The sequence below is a fragment of the Sander vitreus genome, chromosome 15, assembly GCF_031162955.1.
Source record: "Sander vitreus isolate 19-12246 chromosome 15, sanVit1, whole genome shotgun sequence".
In the NCBI taxonomy this organism is placed as follows: Eukaryota; Metazoa; Chordata; class Actinopteri; order Perciformes; family Percidae; genus Sander; species Sander vitreus.
This window is the reverse complement of record NC_135869.1, coordinates 7,822,498-7,842,730: the sequence shown is the minus strand read 5'-3', so window position 1 is coordinate 7,842,730 and position 20,233 is coordinate 7,822,498. Positions and strand designations below refer to the sequence as shown.

The 20,233-nt window shown below is 38.6% G+C and overlaps 2 protein-coding genes and 1 long non-coding RNA gene across 4 annotated transcripts in view; 1 reads left to right on the top strand and 2 right to left on the bottom strand.

The window, feature by feature from the left end:
- LOC144530363 (xylosyltransferase 1-like) overlaps positions 1-6,148 on the top strand; it is a 40,460-nt gene extending 34,312 nt beyond the window's left edge. The window contains exons 9-11 of the mRNA XM_078269905.1: positions 1,271-1,466; positions 2,278-2,614; positions 4,774-6,148. Coding sequence (XP_078126031.1) covers positions 1,271-1,466; positions 2,278-2,614; positions 4,774-5,096 — 856 coding nt within the window. The 3' untranslated portion in view covers positions 5,097-6,148. The remainder of the gene's footprint in view (positions 1-1,270; positions 1,467-2,277; positions 2,615-4,773) is intronic.
- LOC144530364 (uncharacterized) lies at positions 1,208-4,840 on the bottom strand. The gene is made up of 3 exons (XR_013503101.1): positions 4,755-4,840; positions 3,275-3,376; positions 1,208-2,650 (listed from the first exon to the last, which is right to left on the bottom strand). It is a non-coding gene; the product is annotated as an uncharacterized LOC144530364 (long non-coding RNA).
- A 7,072-nt stretch (positions 6,149-13,220) lies between the features above and the next one.
- On the bottom strand, positions 13,221-20,070 carry kat8 (K(lysine) acetyltransferase 8). 2 transcript variants are annotated; one of them, XM_078269902.1, is made up of 11 exons: positions 19,643-20,069; positions 19,007-19,081; positions 18,637-18,815; positions 18,483-18,536; positions 18,086-18,250; positions 17,581-17,670; positions 17,221-17,361; positions 16,690-16,783; positions 14,138-14,288; positions 13,864-14,018; positions 13,221-13,446 (listed from the first exon to the last, which is right to left on the bottom strand). In XM_078269902.1, exons 1-11 carry the CDS (start codon positions 19,965-19,967, stop codon positions 13,382-13,384), a joined length of 1,494 nt encoding a protein of 497 aa, XP_078126028.1. In that variant the 5' UTR covers positions 19,968-20,069; the 3' UTR covers positions 13,221-13,381. The 2 variants fall into 2 exon arrangements, with proteins under 2 accessions (XP_078126028.1, XP_078126029.1); XM_078269903.1 differs by lacking the exon at positions 13,221-13,446 and having other exon boundaries at positions 13,925-14,044; positions 19,643-20,070.
- Positions 20,071-20,233: the final 163 nt, after the last annotated feature.

Here is a 20,233-nt window from a genome sequence, read left to right as displayed (position 1 = left end):
TTTTTAATTAAATACAATACAATGACGTTTTAGGCCTTTTTATGGCATACTATGACTTTTTTAAGAGATACTATGACTTTTTTATGACATGCTATACTATAACCTTTTATGACTTTCTTATAGGGATTGCCTGATCAGCTTTTTTTGACCCCAATCCGATTTTTTTAAATATTGAATATTCAGATTCCAGATACTAGTCCAGATTCCAGATTCAATACTTGTAGTTACTCAGATAATACAGCTGTACACCATTTTTTTTGTTTAAACTACTAAGCAAACAATGTAACTAAAATATGTCTTACTCTTAATACATTTAACTCGTTGGACAGTCTGGCAAGGTCAGTGACTCGAGTCTGTTCGGTGTGTTTCGTGCCGTCGTCTCTCCGAGGGGCCGTCGTCCTTCATTTTGGTCGATTTGACATGTATAATTGGCGGGGCGGGCACTGCCGGCAGTCGGACTCAAATGACGCATCTGATTGGTAGAGTGCTAGCCCGGAAACGGGGAGCGGAATGAGCGTGACTTGAGTCTCTCAAAATCTGACCAAAATCTTTTAAATTGACCTTTGTCGATCTGAAATGAAGACAGATTCAGCAACTGCATGGCCTATTTCTCGCTTAAAATGTTTTCAGAAACACGTTTCGGTGAACTATTTTAGTACAATATGAGATCGTATTCTGAACCAGCCACCATGACAGTCTGTCTTTGAATTTCCGGAGAAACCAGACCCACATGACGCGTTCGTCCAATCAGCTGCCGGTTTTCATTTTTGGGCGACAATACAGATTAGCGCTGCCTGCTGTACTATGACATATTGTACTATGACTTTTTACGACTACTATACTATGAATTTTTATGACTTTTATAATGGCATACTAGGAATTTCTTTTACTTTTTTATTACATACCATACTATGACTTTTTATGAATTTGTGGCAAACAATACTATGACTTTTCATGACTATTTTACTATGACATACCATACTATGACTTTTTTTATGACCTACTATAGTATGATTTTTTTCATGATTTTTTATGACATACTATATTATTGTAAAGGTATCAAATTTAACCTTAACCTGCATAAAAACTATTACCTCAAACTTGCACTTGAGTAAAAGGGCTTTGTTGCATTCCATCACTGGGTACAATGTTGTACCATCATGTTGGCAATATGTTGAACTGTGTAAATGAAACGAAAACACAAAGAAAAGATGCATATTCACTTTATTGCAGACATGGTCTGAGTGTAGTATGTGTTTATCTCTCTCAGGTACATGGCTATGAGCCACCCAGTGTCAGTCCACCTCTACTTCCTGTCAGACCAGTTTCAAGGCTACCTAGTGCGTCACATGGCCACTAACCGAGCCTCCACTCAGCTGGAAAGCTTGGAAACCTGGGTGACTTCCAAAGACCACTTCACCCTGGCCAGCGCCCCCAACCCTACCAACAGGCTGCAGCACGTCCAGGTCAGGACACAGACACACACACTTCAGAAATTTGACACATTTGTTTCGACCAGTAGCTCATGTTGTCTGTGCATATTTTATATATAAACCTGTAAAAGCACAGATTTAAAATCTGCGCTTTGTTGCGGTCAGTTGAAAAGCAAATCTCTCAGAATTTGTCTTTTGTTCCCCATTTGAGAATTTTGGAGAAGTTTAACAATTGCATACTACTAAAAAATGCCAAAGCATTATACAAAACAATTTAGCTTCTATATATTAATATCAGTGGATGAATTGTTTGGTATGAAACGTTAGCATTTATAAGATTAAGACAGAAAATGAAGTCACACAGTTGTGATAAGGACCTTTTTACAAAGTGCTTCACAAAAAAAAGTAAAATCTTTTAAAAAGAACACATGCCAATAAAATAAATGATTAGGAAAAAACTAAGCCGACTGAAATAGAAAATAAAGTTCTTTAGATGTAAATAAAGTCATTGACATAAAGGTGAATTTCAACTGGAAGACTGTTCCAGACTTTAGGAGCCTTAAGTTTGTCTGGACCGGGACTGTTGGCAGAGTTGTTTTGCAGGATCTGAGTGCAGTATGGGCACAAAAGCTCCCACATGTATACTGGAGCCAGACAGCTTTAAAAATAATGAGTACAACTTTAAATTGATTGAAACCTTAAAAATCAAGGCTAAAATCAACTGGAAGCCATTTATAAATCATCATTTTTAGCAGATTTTGCCAGCTACAACCTAAACTGTCCCTGCAATCAGAATCTGAGTCAGTCTAAACATGGCGATCCTGAAACTCTTCCTGTTGTTCAGGTTGGGGCGGACTGGGATCCTAAGGAGCGTCTCTTCAGGAACTGGGGGGGTCTGCTGGGCCCCAAGGACGAGCCGGTCGCTGTGCAGCGCTGGAGCCGAAGCCAGAACAACCTGACGGCTACTGTGGTGTGGATCGACCCCACCAACGTCATCGCTGCCACTTACGACATCCTGGTGGACGCCTCCGCTGAGGTCACCCACTACCGGCCGCCACTCACCCTGCCCTTGAGGCCCGGCTTGTGGACGCTGAGGGTGCTGCATCACTGGAACCCGCTGGGCCAGACCAGCTTCATCGTGGCTCCGCTGGAGTTCCACCGACAGCAGCCTTTACAGCAAGGTGAGCGGTCCAAACACGTCACAAGAAAGCAGATTACTGCAAGAAATCAGATTTAGGCAGGAAAGTACAGAACTCAAAGAACTGGAGTTGGACATTTCAAACATAATTAGGGATGTCTTCCATCACAGTATATGTACAGTAGCTACAGTACAGGCATTACTACTATTTTGTTCAAAGAGTCAGTAAAATATTATTTATGTCACGTTTCAGTATCAACCTGCAGAAATTCATGGAAACACCTGTTGAAATGTTATTCAAGAGCTTTAAAGGGTCCCTGCAGTTTGTATGTCAATAGCAGATCTAATACCTAAACCACCCACACAGCAGAGGCCCTCCTGTCACAGCTGTCAATACCATGCATACATATATTTATAGTGTCAGTATCCAGTCACACATGCACCAGGGTCACCTCTATCCAAATTAGCCTCCCATTTGAATTGTTTGACCTCCTCAGGACACACACACACACACACACACACACACACACACACACACACACACACACACACACACACACACACACACACACACACACACACACACACACACACACACACACACACACACACACACAGAGCCAGAGCACGAGAGAGAACGACAGTGAGAACAAGATGTTCACCTATAGTGGGGCAGCATAGCTCAATAAATTGAAACACCTACCCGAGCTGCTCTGGTGGAACATGTCAAGAGAGCAGTCTACCAGGGTGGTAACATCTGGGGAAAATCACTGCTACCAGACCGTGTGCTGCCATCACCATCTGACTGGGGGTGGGTGAAGACAGAAGGAATGTATGAGCTCCACTGCACTACAGTGCACAGGCTTCTGCTTCTCTGAGTGAGAATGCGCCAGATGACTCTGTCCCTTTTTTTGTAGAATAGTTAATGACAAAAGTATGTTTACTTAAAATGATTACATTGCCTATGTTATTTAAGTTAACTGTACTCTCATATTGCTACGGTTAAATCCAGTTATAATTATACATTGTGGATTTTTCTTTCATTTATATTTCACTTTCATTGCAATAACATATAGGTTTAGGCATGAGGAGTGGGGATTGGTTAGGGAAAGAACACCAGGGTAAGCCAATCGGAGGCAGAATAATGAGGCATGTCACGATGTTCACACGTCTAGCAGAGCCGATCTAGCATCTACTGTCAAAGTGTTCTATGCAAGTAACCACATTTTGGAAAATGGCTCATGGTCATTATAATGCTAAACTGCAGTGGCCCAATATCCAGATCTCTTCTAAATATATTGAGCTATACATGTACCAATTGTGGTGCTTTTATCACAAAATGAACAATAGGTTTAGCTACTATGGTTAATCTGATCATCTTTGAAAAGCCCAGCAGGTTGTTTTACAACAGATATTTCCAGAAGACTCTTCAAACTAGCTTGATGATAAAAACGACTGCATTTCATAATTAAGTTAAATCGTAAATGACAAATCCAAGCTCATTTTTTAAAAACGCACGCAAAATATAAAATGTACCAAAACTATAACTGAGCAACCCAGTTACCATTTTTGACATTTAGCAGATAGAATGTTTTTTATCCCGATGGGAAAAGGGTATTTAATGATTCTGGAAATACCTTCAGAACAGTAAGCACGTTTTCTTAAATGACCTTCTAGGTTTATTAAAGATTGATGGGGATTCATTATTGGGAAAATCGCCACTGTGCATGACTCGACTGAAGGGAGTTATGTTTTTTACCTATTATCTGGCAGCCGTTTCACATATTCAAAAGGCTTTTTGTGATCTCTGTCTGCCTGAGATGACAACATTTTTAACATTTCAATCCAGTATTGCTACAGTCTGTTAAAATACTACATTTAAAACTTTTTTTTTGCACTGGGCAAAGATTTTCCCATTTGGGAGATCTCGAAAATACCTTTGAAGATGCAAACCACTGTCTGATAAGAGGCCAAGAAAATAACGTTTGTATTTCCCCGCCTACGGTAAGCGCTAAGAAGTCTATGTGACTGAGTAACATACGGAGTACCGAGGTCACAAATGACACTAGAAAATACATGAAACCAAAATGATTGTTTAACTCTAAGGTTATCCTAGTGTGGAGGAAATATGCTTTCCAAAGCCACCTTTTTTCACCATTCTTCTTCTCCCACCTCCTCCTTACCACTTGTCCTGGGATCCAGAGGATGCCCTGCGGTTGCACGGTGGCCCAGCCAGAAATTCCTACATGGAACAGAGTTTCCACGGCCTGAACCCAGTGCTTCGGCTGCCTGTGAGTCTGGGCGCCGTGGAGGAGGCTGAGGCCAACGCTGCCCTGACGGGGGTGCCGCTGCGCCACTGGCTGGACTGGCTGCTGGAGGGCCACTGGTCGGCCGCAGACGTCTGCTCGATGGGACCCAGCGCCTGTCCCGTCATGCAGCGCTGTCATCTCACCGTCTGGAGCGCTGCCAGCCCCGACACCAAGTCTGAACTGACCCCGCCCAGAGAGGACGGACGGATCAGGTAGCAGACGGACAGGCTGAGGGAGGACAAGAGGAACAAATGAAGGAAAACGATGGGGCTGATGTCCTGTTTGTGTCTTATATTTATTTATTTAAAGTTTGTGCGACATCAAAGTGAAAGGAAATGGATGAATGAAACTTTGAAGGCAGCAACATAAAGAAGAGGAACAAACTCAAAACACTGAGAAACAAATCTTCAGTCCTTATTCAGTTTGCTGCTCAAAGCTCTCAAGTGTGTGTGCGTGCGTGTTGAAGCGGTGTGTCAGAAGAACTCTATACCTCTTGAGTGTTTCCCTGGGTTACGGTATGCAAGTGAGTTATACATGTCCAGATGCTAAAAACGGACGTAGTTGCTCATTCTTAGGCCATTATTGCTCACAGCTTAGTTAGTGCTCAATTTCCTGAGAGATATGTTTTATAGTGATCATATTTATTTTTATTTCAGACTTTTATCCACAGATTACAATTGTAGTCAAAAGTTTGAAATATTTAAAATGCAACTTCCTAGAAATGAACACTGAGATAACAAAAAACACCATTACGTTTACATTAAGTAAAAGTACAAATTTTGTAGAATATCCCCTTTAGTGTGTCTTTTTATTTATTTATATAAAATGTTTTTTTTGGTGGAAACAGTGTGCTAATACTAAGGTCAAGGTTTAACTACTTAATATACTTGTTTAACCTATAAAAGCATTTTATAAATTGCTGTATTATGTAAACTATAAAAAGTTACAAGCTAAAAGCTGTCAGATGGAGTGAAATACAACATTTGTCGTCAAGGTAGTTTAGAATTGCACTTGAGTAAAAGGTACTCAGTTACTTTCCACTACTCACAAACTACATGTTAACTTGTTGAAAGTTTTCTCCTCTGATGCTGCCCTGCTCTGTATTCTGGTGTGTGTAGTTTTCTTTCTGTGCCATCTCTGAATCCTTCAGACCGCCTGAGGCGTCTACTATGCTGGAACTCAGAACAGATTCATTTTTCTTACACACTCTTAATCTGCTCTTGGCTGAAGAAATTTATGTGACGGTGTCCAAGTGTACACGGGAGTGAGTTTTTAAGTCAGTGACTAATATTTGATATGCTATTTGCAGCGGGTGAGATTGTTTTTGAAGAAAAGAAAAACATCTGCCTTTGTTTCTAAAGGCCTCCAAGTGTTTGTCAGGACTGATGGTAAATGTTTGTGTCGTTCAGTTTTGGGTGGTTAAATGTCCTCTCTCCTCATCTGCTGTCATGACACATGAACCCGAACCCTAACTTGTTATGACAAAAACCGAATGACACTTACTAAAAAGAAGCGTTATGTCATAAACGTTTAAGACTTGTTTATAATGTTTGACACATTCATGACAGTGTCATGTCACTCTTGTGTAGATACCTTCAAGTAAAGTGTAACCGTAAATTTGTCTCCATTATTTCAGATAGGAATAACCAGAACAAGTTGATGAGCAAAAGCCAAATCTCTTGGTTTATGTATTGGTATATTATAATCATTAGTCCTTCCATACTTTACATTACTTGCATAACATATCATCCTGTGAGTTGAGTTGGGATGTAGCAGGTGAGGAGAGGGCAGGCCACCCAGGACATTTAGATTTCCATGCTGCTCAGTGATGGACATTGTGCCAAGACATAAAATATTCATACTAAGTCTGGGTTGCACCAGTGAAGATGAAGGTTATACTGTGCGGTTTTTATGATCAATAATGCATAAAATCAGTTTAACATGGGGGGGGGGAACAATCCAATTCAGGTTATAACTGGATTAGATCAATTTACATTAGATGGGGTTTTGAATTGTAAACAAATGATCAATCATGCAGAAATTGAAGGAGCTGATGCGATTACATTTCACAAATTATACCTTGTATGATTTTTCACGAGACAAATACAAATGTATTGATTAATAATGACAGTCCCTTTCAAAACAATAGTTCAACATTGTGAGAAATGCAGAGTTAGATGTTCAGCTTGACACCACTCATGTCTGTACTGTAAATATGAAGCTACAGTCAGTGGCCAGTTAGCTTAGCAAAAAGACTGGAAACAGTGGGGAAAAGCTAGCCTGGCTGTCCAAAGGTTACGAAATCTGCCTAACAGCACCTCTAAAGATCACTAATTAACTCAAGGAAGTAACTGATTTTAGCCCCAAAAAAACAGTCCAGCACAAAAACAAATTTGTAAACCACAAATGACACTTTTTACGGATTAAACAAACTACATATATAACAAGGTAATTTAATGTTTTTTAGAGGCTCTGGTAGAAGGATTTTATCAACTTTGGACAGAGCCAGGCTAGCTGGTTCCCCCTGCTTCCAGACATTATGCTAAGCTAATCATGCACATATGAGACAGTTTTAGTAATTTGATCCAACTTGCAGCATGAAAGCAAATAAATACCACTCAAAATGTCAATATTACTTTTTAACTTAACCCTACACAAATGCTGCTCATATTTCCAGAATGTAATAGTGTTGAACATAATCAATTTATCTTATGGTAATTTTAAAATCAAAATGGTGCAAGGTAATGTCAAATTACAATTCCTAATCTTTGCTGGTGCAACCCATCTTCAGTTAGTCATATTGTGCATTACTATAAAAACTAATATTTAACATTGTTTTTATAAATTATTCCAGTGTGTGTAGTTGCCATATGCCAATGTTACTGGGACCAAAATTGGAGAGCAGTGGGGGGTTCGAAGCCTGAGGGGGAAGCTCAGAATGAACCGTTGTTCTGGGACAGTTAGCACTTAAAGCACGGACAGTGAACAGTGCGTCATATTTATTTTATAAAAGATTGTAACTATTATATATAACTTATTTGAAATGTTACCAGATGTTTAGGTTGAAAGAGCTATTAAACTGTACAAACAATACAGCACAGGACCAAAGCTTGCAGAGAGCATCAGTAATTTACTGCCACTAGATTTGGGATTGAACAGAACACAAGAGGTACAGGTCAGCTTATGTTTTATCTGTTTGATTTCAGAACTAGACTGGTCACCGGAAAAAGTACTTGTTGTAGACACCCTAAAGTTATTATGTAAAAGTTAAACCGCGGTCACAATACTGTAAGGGCATTTATTAGGTACAAAAATGTCTGGGAATATTGGCGCAAAAAAATTTAAATTGCTAAACCTACGGTTCAAAAACATAAGTGAGCCATGAATAGTTATTAACAAAATACTATGATGTACTGTATTTATGAACATCTTTATTGCAGAATTTGATTTATGTATTCAGGTAGATCCAAACCTATTTTGGTTTCTTTGCTGTAAATCAAACAAAAAGGGAAATCAAGTCTTGTTGTGCTGAAATCAAACAGTTTAAAACCCTGACCAGGTCCAAAACTTTACCATTTAAATTTAGTAGGTTATCCGCTTGCGACATTACATTTCACACTAATTCTTAGATTTTTTGACCAATAGTTGCCAGTCAGAATCGCTTTTATCATAGTTACATTTTTTTTTTTTTTTTTTTTACAGCTTTGGCCGCCCACAGCTTTTATGACTTAATTTATAAATAAGGTCATTTTTTCAATATTTTTACATGTCAGCAGTCATTTTGGCATAATGTCAGTCTCAAAGAAAGTCAAAAAGTAAAAAAATACGTTATTGTAAAAAACTAATTTTATTTCCTGTTTCTGCTCATGTTGATTTGAATATTAAGAGCTACTTTATGTCCAGTATGTATTTTCCATATGACGAGTCGATCAAAATAAGTATTTTGTAAAACACTCAGACGATGTATATTTAAGTTAATGACATGGAAATATGTCAGCTCTTTGGATGCAGTGATGACGGTGCCACAGAAGTCGTGACTGTTTTTTAGAGATTTTGATGGTAAGATGTTGATAAAGTTTTCAGATTCTGGAGGAAAATCCCAGCTGTGAGGCTTGTTTTTAAAATTTCCACTTTATTTTTGCCTCACACACTGCTGTTCCTTTTAACCCAACCTATTTTTTGTGCCATTTCTGTCTTACTGCGTGTTTGTTTTATTTTCTTGCTCTTCTTTATCACTTTCTCTCTCTCTGGGAGTAGTGCTGTGCCTTAGCTGTACTCCTGTTTTAGGAAACCCTCTCTGAAAGCATCAAAAACTGTCTCAAATGTTAAAAATGTTGTGAATGCCTTATAAATGATCATAGCGGTTTTGAAGTACAATCTCCCTTTATTTTGTGCCTGTGCAGTTTATTTCACACTCTTGTATGGACAGATGATGCTAAGGAGTCAGAGGGGTTCAGGGGCCCCCAATAAAATATTTTTTTTATATAAATGTTGAGTTGCTGAGGAAATTGTGAAATGACTACTTTAACTTCTTTAAACTTTGACTTTGCTCCTTTTCTTGTACTTTACTTCCCTACAATAATTTGACAGCTGGATGTACTTGTTACTTTGCAGATTCCACATATAAAGCATATACAATATTCAATTCAAAACAGTTTAAAGCAAAATGTGGTGCAATTAAAAAAAACTGTACACTTTACAAAGTAGTTCAAATGAGTTCCACCTCAGCCGGCTACAGCAGTAGATTTCTTCTTACGCTTTAAGGTATCAGTAATAATAATGTAATTTGTAATAGTATAACATTCTGCCTAACAAGTACTTTTACTTTATACTTTTTATGTATATTCTTTTTTTTTTTTTTTTTTTTAACTTTGGTAAGAATTTGGAGAATCCAGAACTTTTATTCATATATTGAGTATTTGTACATCATTGCATTGCTACTTTTGAATACTTTTTCCACAATTTACCACCTGCAAGCAGCTAGAAAGTTGTAAGAAAACCTATTATAGACCAGTTCAGATCATTATAGTTATATAATAATATGGCTGGGATGTTTGGAAAATCATCAAATGGTTTTGAAGGGGACATTTCGAAGTCTCTCTTTTAGTTGCTGCGATCATTGAGCCAGACAATCAAAATTCAAGCAAAGGAGGGCAGAAACTGGGTGGAGCTGAGGAGAGATTCTCTTACTTTATATAAGTAGAGAGCACTTCAACACTGTCAGTTTTCTGGGAGCAGCATGAACCTACATTCAGTCCTTTTGGTTAGCGATATTTCTGGTGAAATTACATCATTTTCCCCATTGTCATCAAAAACTGTAAAGACCAAACCAAAACCAACAGTGAATGTATCTACTAAACGAGTATTGTGTCTGTATCAAAGCCTGATATATCGTCTTTCTGTGTTCCATTGATCTCCATTGTTGTTAAAACCATCAATAAGGGCGCCCGGATAGCTCAGTTGGTAGAGCGGGCGCCCATATATAGAGGTTTACTCCTCAATGCAGCGGGGTTCGACTCCAACCTGCAGCCCTTTGCTGCATATCTCTCTCTCTCTCTCTCTCTCTCTCTCTCTCTCTCTGAGGGAACAAGTGTGACATGTTCCCTCATTACTGTGAACACACACAGTAGTTTATTTACATACACTGTCCTGCTGCTAGAAATACTAGAGTGTGGATTCATAAGCTGCAGGGAAAAAGTCCCAGACAGATGCACTATTTCTATGTTGTTTCTAAGATTTACATCTTCAGTATACAGTCGGAAAGTATTGAAAGACGCACTGTTAAACACACTATTGGGCTTGGTCTTTTTTGGGATTTGATGACAATAACAAAAATATAGAATATCAGCAGCCTTTAAGTATTTCTCTACTCATGTCTTCCCTGCTACTAAAAATCTTAATTTAACACCCACCTTTTTTGGGGAATTTTCTGCTATTTGGCTTGTAACGGAAGAACTGTAAAATGCCCAAAATGCATGTATGCAAGAAGTCATTTAAAAGTTATATTCCTTATCCTAATCCTTCCTTATTGAACACTTTATATCTGCACAGCCAGTAGTGATGGAATCATCAATACAGCTGATCGATGACACGCTGATCGATGACACGCAGCTAATTATTAATATCTGTGCGGCAGCAGAGTTCACTGTGACTCTGACTAAGACTTGCATTTGTGCTAAACTCGACAAAACACGTCCTGTAGTGAACTGATGTTTATGTTCTTTGATGCTTTTGGGTAACAAGGGTCTTACAATAGAACTGTAGTGTAGCCTACATGTATAGTGTTAGTCATGAGAATAATAATTAACAAAGATCTTATTAGAATTACATAAGGGGTAAGGTAGCCAGGATTTTAGCACTATACACCAATATGCGTCTCTAGAATCTTCTAATTATTTGTATTTGTCAGAATTTTGAATTTCATTTGAATTGTTGCATGAATATTTTATCTTTTCACTTTTTCCTTTTGTTAACAATGTATTAATAACTTACTTATTTAGTAAGTTTACTTATTATTAATAATTATGAATATGGCTGTATGAATGGTAAAAATATTTTGGGAGGGGTAGAGAGTTTTGCTACTTCAAGAATTATATAAAAGTATTTCTTCATTAATATTACAGGACTAATATTTATATCACTGTAGGCCATTCCCACAAGGAAATACATTAATAGATCTAGATATAACTTAATCGGCCTAATATATATTTCATATAGTTTCTGACTCACCCGTTTGGTCCTCCTGCCCTCGGTTTTCCTATATGGATACAAATATGAGGAGATTCACTGTTAAGGCCTCTACAGCACAGCACATCACATACACTGTTAGTGTAAATATGGTTTGATATGGTCATCTTTAATATTGTTCAAACGTAAAATATCCTGCTTCCGTACATATTTGCTTTTACAAGTTTAACAGATTGATGTCAAAGTGTTCAAAAAAACTAAATCAATACATGCCAAACTCAAAATCTAGTATATTTACCTGCACTGCAAACAGCAGGTTTTCAGCTAAGTTTACCCTCTATTATGGGAATAAAGTACACCATCAGTTAAGACTCCTATAAAAAACAAAAATCATACTATACATATCATACATCTTAGTATTAAACGGATGCATGTTATTCTAAGATGGGGCCTTCTAAAGATACATTTGCTGCTCTCAAAATATAACTGATCAGTGGTCAGACTCGGAGCGCTGCTGCCCCCTTGTGTTTGATTCAAGTTACATCAGACCATAGACTGACAGTTAATAGCACTACGTCTGTGTTAAAAGTAGTTTATTGCCGGGTAGTTGTATTTTGTTTGGGACCTAAACTAAAATTAAACAGTGTTCTTCCTACTAACATTATTACTTTTATTTATCTGCCGTTTTAAGTTTTATGAACGTATTCATTTTTTCCCCATCCATTGCAAACCAAGACCAAGCTGTGGACTTGAATTATTAATTTCTTTAAATTTTAGAGACAGACCCACAAAAAAACTCATTTCAACACTTACCGAAAATGTACCAACAAGCTGCCCAAAGCTACAGCTAATATATATATACGGTACTAATGCTACCGATTCTGTGTAACTCACCTGTAGCTGAACTTCACATAAATCAAACTATGCAGGCGCAGTATCCCGGATTATATGTTGTTCACCAGCTCAATTATTTTCTTCTCTGAAATACCAGCTAAAAATAAATATCCTCTTTTCATTCCTCACTTGTGTAACACACCTTCATCACAGCAGACATTTTGAATTACTGCAAAAGGGCCAGGTGTAGGCAATCTCATCAATATGGCCCCGTTCCGTTTAGGTTTACCCGCCAACCAACCAGCATGCCGTGTCAGAGCGTTGGGACTTAAACAACTGAACATATCGCAGCCTTTAGTAGTTACACCTGAATCCAAAATGTCTGCTGGGACAGATATGTAGTTCGTTGGTTGTTAAACTCTACAGATGTCAACAAGTAGCCTTCGACAATTTAATGTGTTAAAAGAATAAAATGATTAAAGAAACATGATTACGTTTCAATCTTAACTCTGAACAGACCTCTAACTCTTCATATAGGTAAAAATATGGTATCTATCCATCTATGTCTGTGTATGTCTATTTCTGTGTATGTACTTTGAGAGCAACAAAAAGCCAGAGCCAAACTCCCTGTAGGTGTTCACACTTATTTGGCCAAGGCCAATTATGATTCTATCTATATTTCAAAGACCTGATGGCAAGCTATTTACTTAAAAACTCAAGATTTAAACGTTTCTGTAGCCTAAAGAAATAAATGAAAAAGATTTGTTGCACTTTTAGAGCCAGTTATTACTCATGAAAGAAGGAATCAGGAGACTGGGATTTTTTGTATAGATATTTTAAGAAAATACAGACAAAGGCTACTAATGACTATATACATTGAGAACAGTAGCTTTTTGCCAGTTGGGAACAGGGGAAACTTTACAGATGATATAAAAACAGGTGGACTTGACTGACAGATGTGGCATCACTGGCTCCGCCTCTCACTTCTTGGACAACTTAGCTTGTTTATTTTTGGGGGGCGCCCACTTCAAACACATAGTGTCCACTGTGAAAGAGACAACACATGGCACAAGTTAGGCAAAAGAAGAAAACCTACAGAAACTTCCATTGTTGTATCACACCAAGGCAAGGCATTATTTGTATAGCACATTTCATGTCAGCCTCAGAGTCATTGTAGTCGAGATACTGTGACATTGTGTGGATGCAGCATTTTGCTATAACAAAGAGCATTGAGAGCCAACCATAGTGCAAAAGCCTCAGTGATTATGCTTTTTTTAATGTGGTGTCTGTCCATCCAAAAAAAAAAAAAGAGAGACATTGTCTCATACTTTGATATTTGTAACACTATGATCACATAACCTTTTCTGATTCTAACTCCTAAATAAGTTTACATTTGGGTTTTGATGTTTAAGTTACAAGGTTAGAAATAAGGGAACAAAACATATCAAATGTCTGGACTAACCTGTAATTGGTGGTTTCTTGTACTGGGCGCTCTTCAGGTGCTCCTCAACCAGTTTGGGTGTCACACAGATAACGTGCTGACCTTTCCAGTACTTCACCATATTGAGTGACTGCAGCGTGCTAATGATGTCACTCTGCGTGATGCTGGTCATCTGGCTGAGGAGAAAGAGAGGGAGGAGGGTCTGAAATATGAGCATCAAAATCAGAGCTATAAACATAAGAAGATTGCTGATGGCTACCTTGTCACCGTATCGTGTGTATTTGTGTGTCTCTACCTGAGGTCTTTGATTGACAGCGTTCCTCTAAAGTCCCTCAGGATCTCCAGCAGGACCCAGGACCAGTAACTTCTGTAGCTCAGCTTCCCCAGATCAGACAGAGGCTTCTCTGGAGAGCCGACTGCACTCTCCAGCTTTGACAGCTCATAACCTACACACACACACACACACACACACACAGCAGAGGATCTGTTGTTAAAATGTTAATTCATTTGTGTGTTTCTGTATCTGCAACATTCAAATACACATTCTATCATTGTTTTGCTAAAATGACTGTACAGAAATGTGAGTGGATGTTCTTGAATTTAATATGGAGTCCGTCTGGACTCTTTTTAGACAGAGGATTGACTCTATGAAATAGGGTAACTGCTAAGTTTGAACTGCATTCCAACTGAAGTTTAGAGTGGAAAGCCGAAATGAAACCAACCTGAGACCTCGGTAAGTGCACATATGTATGCATATTTTGTGTGTAAAAATGTATCGGTGCATATAGTTTATTTCATATTATTTGATTCTAATTTAAATACTTGTATATATGTGTGTGTATAGCGCTAGGGGCTTCGACTTTTTTTAAAAAGAGAAACCCAGTGTTGTAAAATGACAAATACATTAACCTTGATATTACTGCTGTCGGTTGATTATGAAGATGACAAGAATCAGAACGACACTAATCTATCGATATATCGAATTGATCCTCAATGATCCAAGATTATTGAGACAAAGTGAAAATAGCCATAGATAGCCATCTTTAAGATGTGCCTTTATTTTGAAATTCCAACTTTATATTTTTTCTTTATATTAAAGTGAGTAGTTTGTATTTAATTTAAATGTATGGAAGAGCTAAGAAATGAAATTGTCAAATCATATTTTTGTTGCTTTTGTAAATATATATAAATGTAACCGATTGTGTTAAATGGCTTTATGTATCGTCTCGGTCGCAGGCATGGCAGACCTGTGATATCAGTAAATATTGTATCGTTTTCCAAAGAATCAATATAATAATGTATCGTGATAAAACTACTTACACCTCTAACACTAGATTAGCACTTCATTCGCAACTGATGTGTATGTAATATATGTAATATATTTACTGTATTAAATCAAAAAATGACCACAATATGTCATCAGATATTAAGGTAACATGCTAAGCTGAAATACTATCTTTTCTGACAACAATGCTAAAGCCAGTATTTTTCTCCTTTGAAATTTCCATTCCGTGATGGAATGTCTGTCTGTCTGTCTGTGTTTTGGCCTGTGCGTTGGTATCAACTGCCCATTCTGACAGCCCATCCAGGTTGCCAGATATACCTGTAAAAATGCAAACCCAGCACGCTACAGTTGTAGTTCAGCCATGGAGGCAGCAAACAAACAACGATGGAGATAGGTTCTACCCAACCTAAAAAACATTGGCATGTTTTTAACAGTTGCATGACCAGAGACGTTACAAACCTCGGGTAAATATTCGAGAGGTATTTGAAAGATGGAGACAGCTTAGAGCCCAAAAAGACCCAGACTTGGTTAATTTTCTCCTGAACAGCTTAAGGCTAACTTATCACCGCTACTTGGGACGGGCATTTTCAGTCATTTCAACATTCCTGTACTCACATTGAATTTTATAGAATAACATTACTCGAGTTAGTTACTCGCAAAACAATTGAGACACAGCCAGTGAAGTGATCCCGAATGGTCACGCATTAACTGCTAACATTACCAGAGGAGCAGGCAAGCGGGCCACGGCTGGTTACAACGTGTAGCCTGTTCAGCGGCCGTAGCCGATAAACGGGGAGTTATTTTAATCCAAGAAAGGGTGGCTGTAAATCGGTAGAGGGGGCCGTGAGTTTGCGCAGTTTTTAGCAGTTGTTTCCATAATTTTAAGCGTGACTGTCAGTTGGGTAGAGAGGACGGCGAGGTAGTGGTGTTTTTAGGGGCTGTCGCCGTAATTTTAAGCCATAAAAATGTGGCTATCAGTCAGGTAGAGAGGACGGCGAGGTGATGTTTTAGCGGTTGTTGTTATAATTTTAAGCCAAGATAGGGTGGTTGTCAGTCGGGTACAGAGCTCCGCATGAGCATGGGCTTTTATGACTGCCAACATAGCCAGCATCTAAATAACTTAATAAGACTAGCGTCTAGCAACATTGATGCTGTGTTCTCAACCTGGCAACCTCAGTGAACTTCCGAGTCTATGGAGGAGGGGGCGAGGGAGACGACTCTCTCCCCAGTATTTTATATTTGGACTGCAGTAACTATTTTAAACACTAGCTGTAAGTATTACATATTGGACCTTTAAAAATGACAAACTGATTTAACTAAAATGACTTGTTTTTCTTTGTCTCATTGTTTTTTTGGCTGCTGTCATTAAACAAAAGATTAAATTGTAGGTTTTGGTAAACTGTCATGATTATTTATCATTCTGGCCAGTGTATAAGCTAACCTATACTAACAGACTTAAGAAATAGAAAAACCTAACAATATTTAATCATTAGTGAAAAGTAATCATTAGTTGTAGTGCTGATACATACACATTACAGCTACCGTCATGGTCTCTCACTTACTAAAAGCTATGAGGAACTTTCCGTAGCCTCTGCGTTGGTATGGCGGCAGCGTAAGAATACATGCCACGTTATTGCCATCTGGAGACTCTTTCTCCTGAAAAACAAAAAAGGCAAAAGTTAAGATGTTAATGATTCCAGTTTGAGGTTCTCTACACCTACTGTGTGATTCTGCTGAATTCAAAACATTGAGATTCCAAGATTTAGTGATAATACTACAGCCTCAACAAACTTGCAATCATGCAAAGGGAATGAAGGTGCCTGTGGAGTTTTTGACCATTACTACACTAGGTGATTGAATGAAGAAATACATGGATGTAAAAAATGCCAGTTTAAATGTATTTATTTACTTTACAAAATGTTTTATGAGGAAGGTAATGCATGTAGCATGTTACTCAGGCCTCAAGAATACATGTTGAACACAACTGTCTGTGTTTACCTTTAAAGAGAAATCTAACAGAAATGTATCCAAATTTAAATTAGGAAAGTATATTTCAATCGACTTGAGTGAAAAACACTAGAAACAGGTCTTACTTTGGAGAAGTAGCCGACAATGTGCGCTCCCTGTTTGTTGACTTCAGTGAGGATATAGAAGATAAAGGGCTCCACGTCAAAATAAAGCGTCTTGTGGTCGAGAAATAGTTTTGCTAGTAGACAAAGATTTTGACAGTAGATCTGCAAACAAAGACCAACAATGAATCACAACATCACACAAAAAAAAAAAAAAAAGTCTTACATAATTAACTGATTTTCTTAAACTCAAATGGCATCTGGTTTTATTTCCACTAGAAACATAGACTGGGACACAGATACCAGAAGCCGATGAATCCATATTATTTAGCATTAAACAGCTTACTCCTTCAGGTGTGGAATAGACTTTCCAGGTGTGCTCACCTTGTGGTCCCGCCCATCCACTTCATACACTGATATGTTGCTCCTTCTGTAGATTTCTTTGCCTGGAGGTTGCTTCCACTGACAGTGGGACTGAGGAGACAAAAATCTAATTCTATTTTCTTTCTTTCTTATCTTTACATTTAACAATTTTATATGCTTTGTAATTCCAGCAATACTATGCTTCCAATTTATATAATTTATTAAAATAAAAAAGGTCACTTCTTGTGTTCAGGTTGCACAGGATGTATGAACATAAATTACGGCTTAATGTTCACTTTGGTAATAAACTTTATATGATTTGGGTTTCACATGTGTAAAAGATGTGAGGCACAAAGAAAGGCCACAGTTAACTTCCAAAATAAATGTGAGTAAAAATTCAGGACATTCATGAGGACTCTGTTACTTTTAAAAGACATTTCATTTCACAAGTCATGTCTCCATTATTAGACTCAAACAAAGATAGTAATATGCCTACATCCTAAACTGAAGGGAAAGCTGCACTGACCAGATGATGCCTGAAGGTCTTCTCGTACTTCATGTATTTAAGGCAGTACTCGCAGATCCACAGCTTGGGCTGCTTGCCGTAGTCCTCTGGAAACGGCGAGAAGTACCAGGCATCAATCTCAAAGTTTCCTATCTGGATCTTATCCACATATTTCACTTTCGTGATCTAAGGGACAGACAAGCGAGGTGGTACAATGAGGGAAATGATCTTCATCACACAAAGATAGTAACACATTTTAAGAAGTTAAAAACATAAGCCAGTTTAACCAAATAAGGTAAAAGGCACAGCAGGAGTGAACTGAGTGTAAAGAGCAGCAGAATAATGTAGTTATGTTAGCTCTATACTTTTGCAATTTTTAATAAGAGAAACTAATAGACACACAGACACTCCACCTTACCGCCTCATGCTCCTTCTCCAGGGCAGCTGTTGTTGGGTCCATCTCTGCATATGTCTGTAAAGGAAAACTCCATTAGATAAACGTCAACCATTTAAAACACAAGAGTGTCCCCACAAACCGTGTGAAATATCTATGTAACTGCCAATGTCTCTACCTTCTGTACATGGTTGATCTCATCATGTTTGCGCTTCTGGTTGCGAGTGATCTTCCTTTCAGGCTGTTCACCCAAATCACCGACGCTTCCGATCTCTGTGCTCTTCCTCACTGCATCCTTCACCGTCTTGGTGAGTGCTAGGCGGGCTTTACCCACCCACTCATCTAGGCGTCTGTTAACTGCATGTCAAAAAAAAGATGAGGAATCATTGTAAAGCAGTAGGTGAGGGGCTAGAGACCATATGGGCAAGAAATAAATCAATAGCAAGCAAATTGAGGGTGGAGCAATCTAAATCAACTTTGATGATATCGATGTAAATGTTTATATTCATTGCAATTATCAGCATATCAAGAACTAGTGATGTACTCACATCCTACATAGTGAACATAGAACTCCTCTCTGCCCTCCTGTTCATTCAATCGGGACTGAATAACCTCTGCTGTATCTGAAAAGAGAGCAAGTTCCATTAGTTAATGAGACTTTTGTCCAACAAAGTAATTTCTGTTAGGTAAAAATGCAAGCTTTAGCTATATGTTCTATATAGGACATATCACCATTCAGATATATGCGACTTGAATACCTCCTTGCTTATTAGCAAAGGAGGTAGCATACTTATTATTTTGCCTGATAAAACGTGACCTGGTATGTGTTGAGCCTGTATCCAATTCGGCAATCTAATAATCATCCAGACCGTAACGTTAGCCTACTTGCGCGAGTGAAATATCAACTTTTAGAATTGGTTCGCATGCTGTTATGGTTATATGATCCATGCCGAATTGTCCAGAAAGCCCAGCTGAGCCTTTTGTAAAAATCGTTGAATTACGTCTTACAACCACGTTTTCAAGGGCATCAATAAGACCTTGCACTAAATGTTAAGAGTTTAATGTAGATTTCTCCCAAAACACAACAGGGGAGTCTGCGCAACTAGCTAGCTAACGTTAACCTACTAACGTTAGCTAGCTAACTGAAATCGGAGTGAAACAGGCAATACAGAGGCATCACTCACGCCATGTCTTGTCGGCTCTTTGACATAAATACGTCTCTCCAATTTCGACCGAGACCTCCTGCTCCCTTCCGCTGCAGAACACTCCGCCTCTATCCGGGGTGTGATGAATACTAGAGCCCCCGGCTTCTCTCACACGGTCAATGGCCTCCGCATCGTCCTCTTCCCCGCCACTGCCGTTGGAAGAGCAAGCAGCCTGAATACTAACGTTACTGTCCAATTCACCCCGCTCACTTTCCATATGACTAGAGTCCATGTCCACATCCATGCTAGGATCAGAGTCCTTGCTATTATTGTAGCTTTTGTGAAACTCAGTCCCGCCAGTCATAACCTCAGTCGTTTTGAAAACAACAACACGCCTCTGCGAACCTGCGCAGTTTTTTTAGAGGGGCTGGTCTCCACTAAACAACTGACTGGCAAGATGGCGTCTGTGGGACGTAGCTAGGTTCAGGTTTCACTAAAGATGCTCCGCCTCTCTTCCTGCGCCAGCTTCTACATCTCCCATAAGACCCACCATGTTGTTTTAAGACTTATTTAGCTTAATTATAATAAAGTGATGACGTTGACCGTCTTGTACTGAAGAGGATTTAAATT

Coding starts and splice junctions, on each gene's coding strand:
- kat8 (XM_078269902.1), bottom strand. CDS start 19,967: ATGACTGGCGGGACTGAGTTTCACAAAAGCTACAATAATAGCAAGGAC. Junction 14,019..14,137: donor CTGTCAATCAAAGACCTCAG/GTAGAGACACAC, acceptor CTTTCTCCTCAG/CCAGATGACCAGCATCACGC. Junction 13,447..13,863: donor CAAGAAACCACCAATTACAG/GTTAGTCCAGAC, acceptor TCTCTTTCACAG/TGGACACTATGTGTTTGAAG.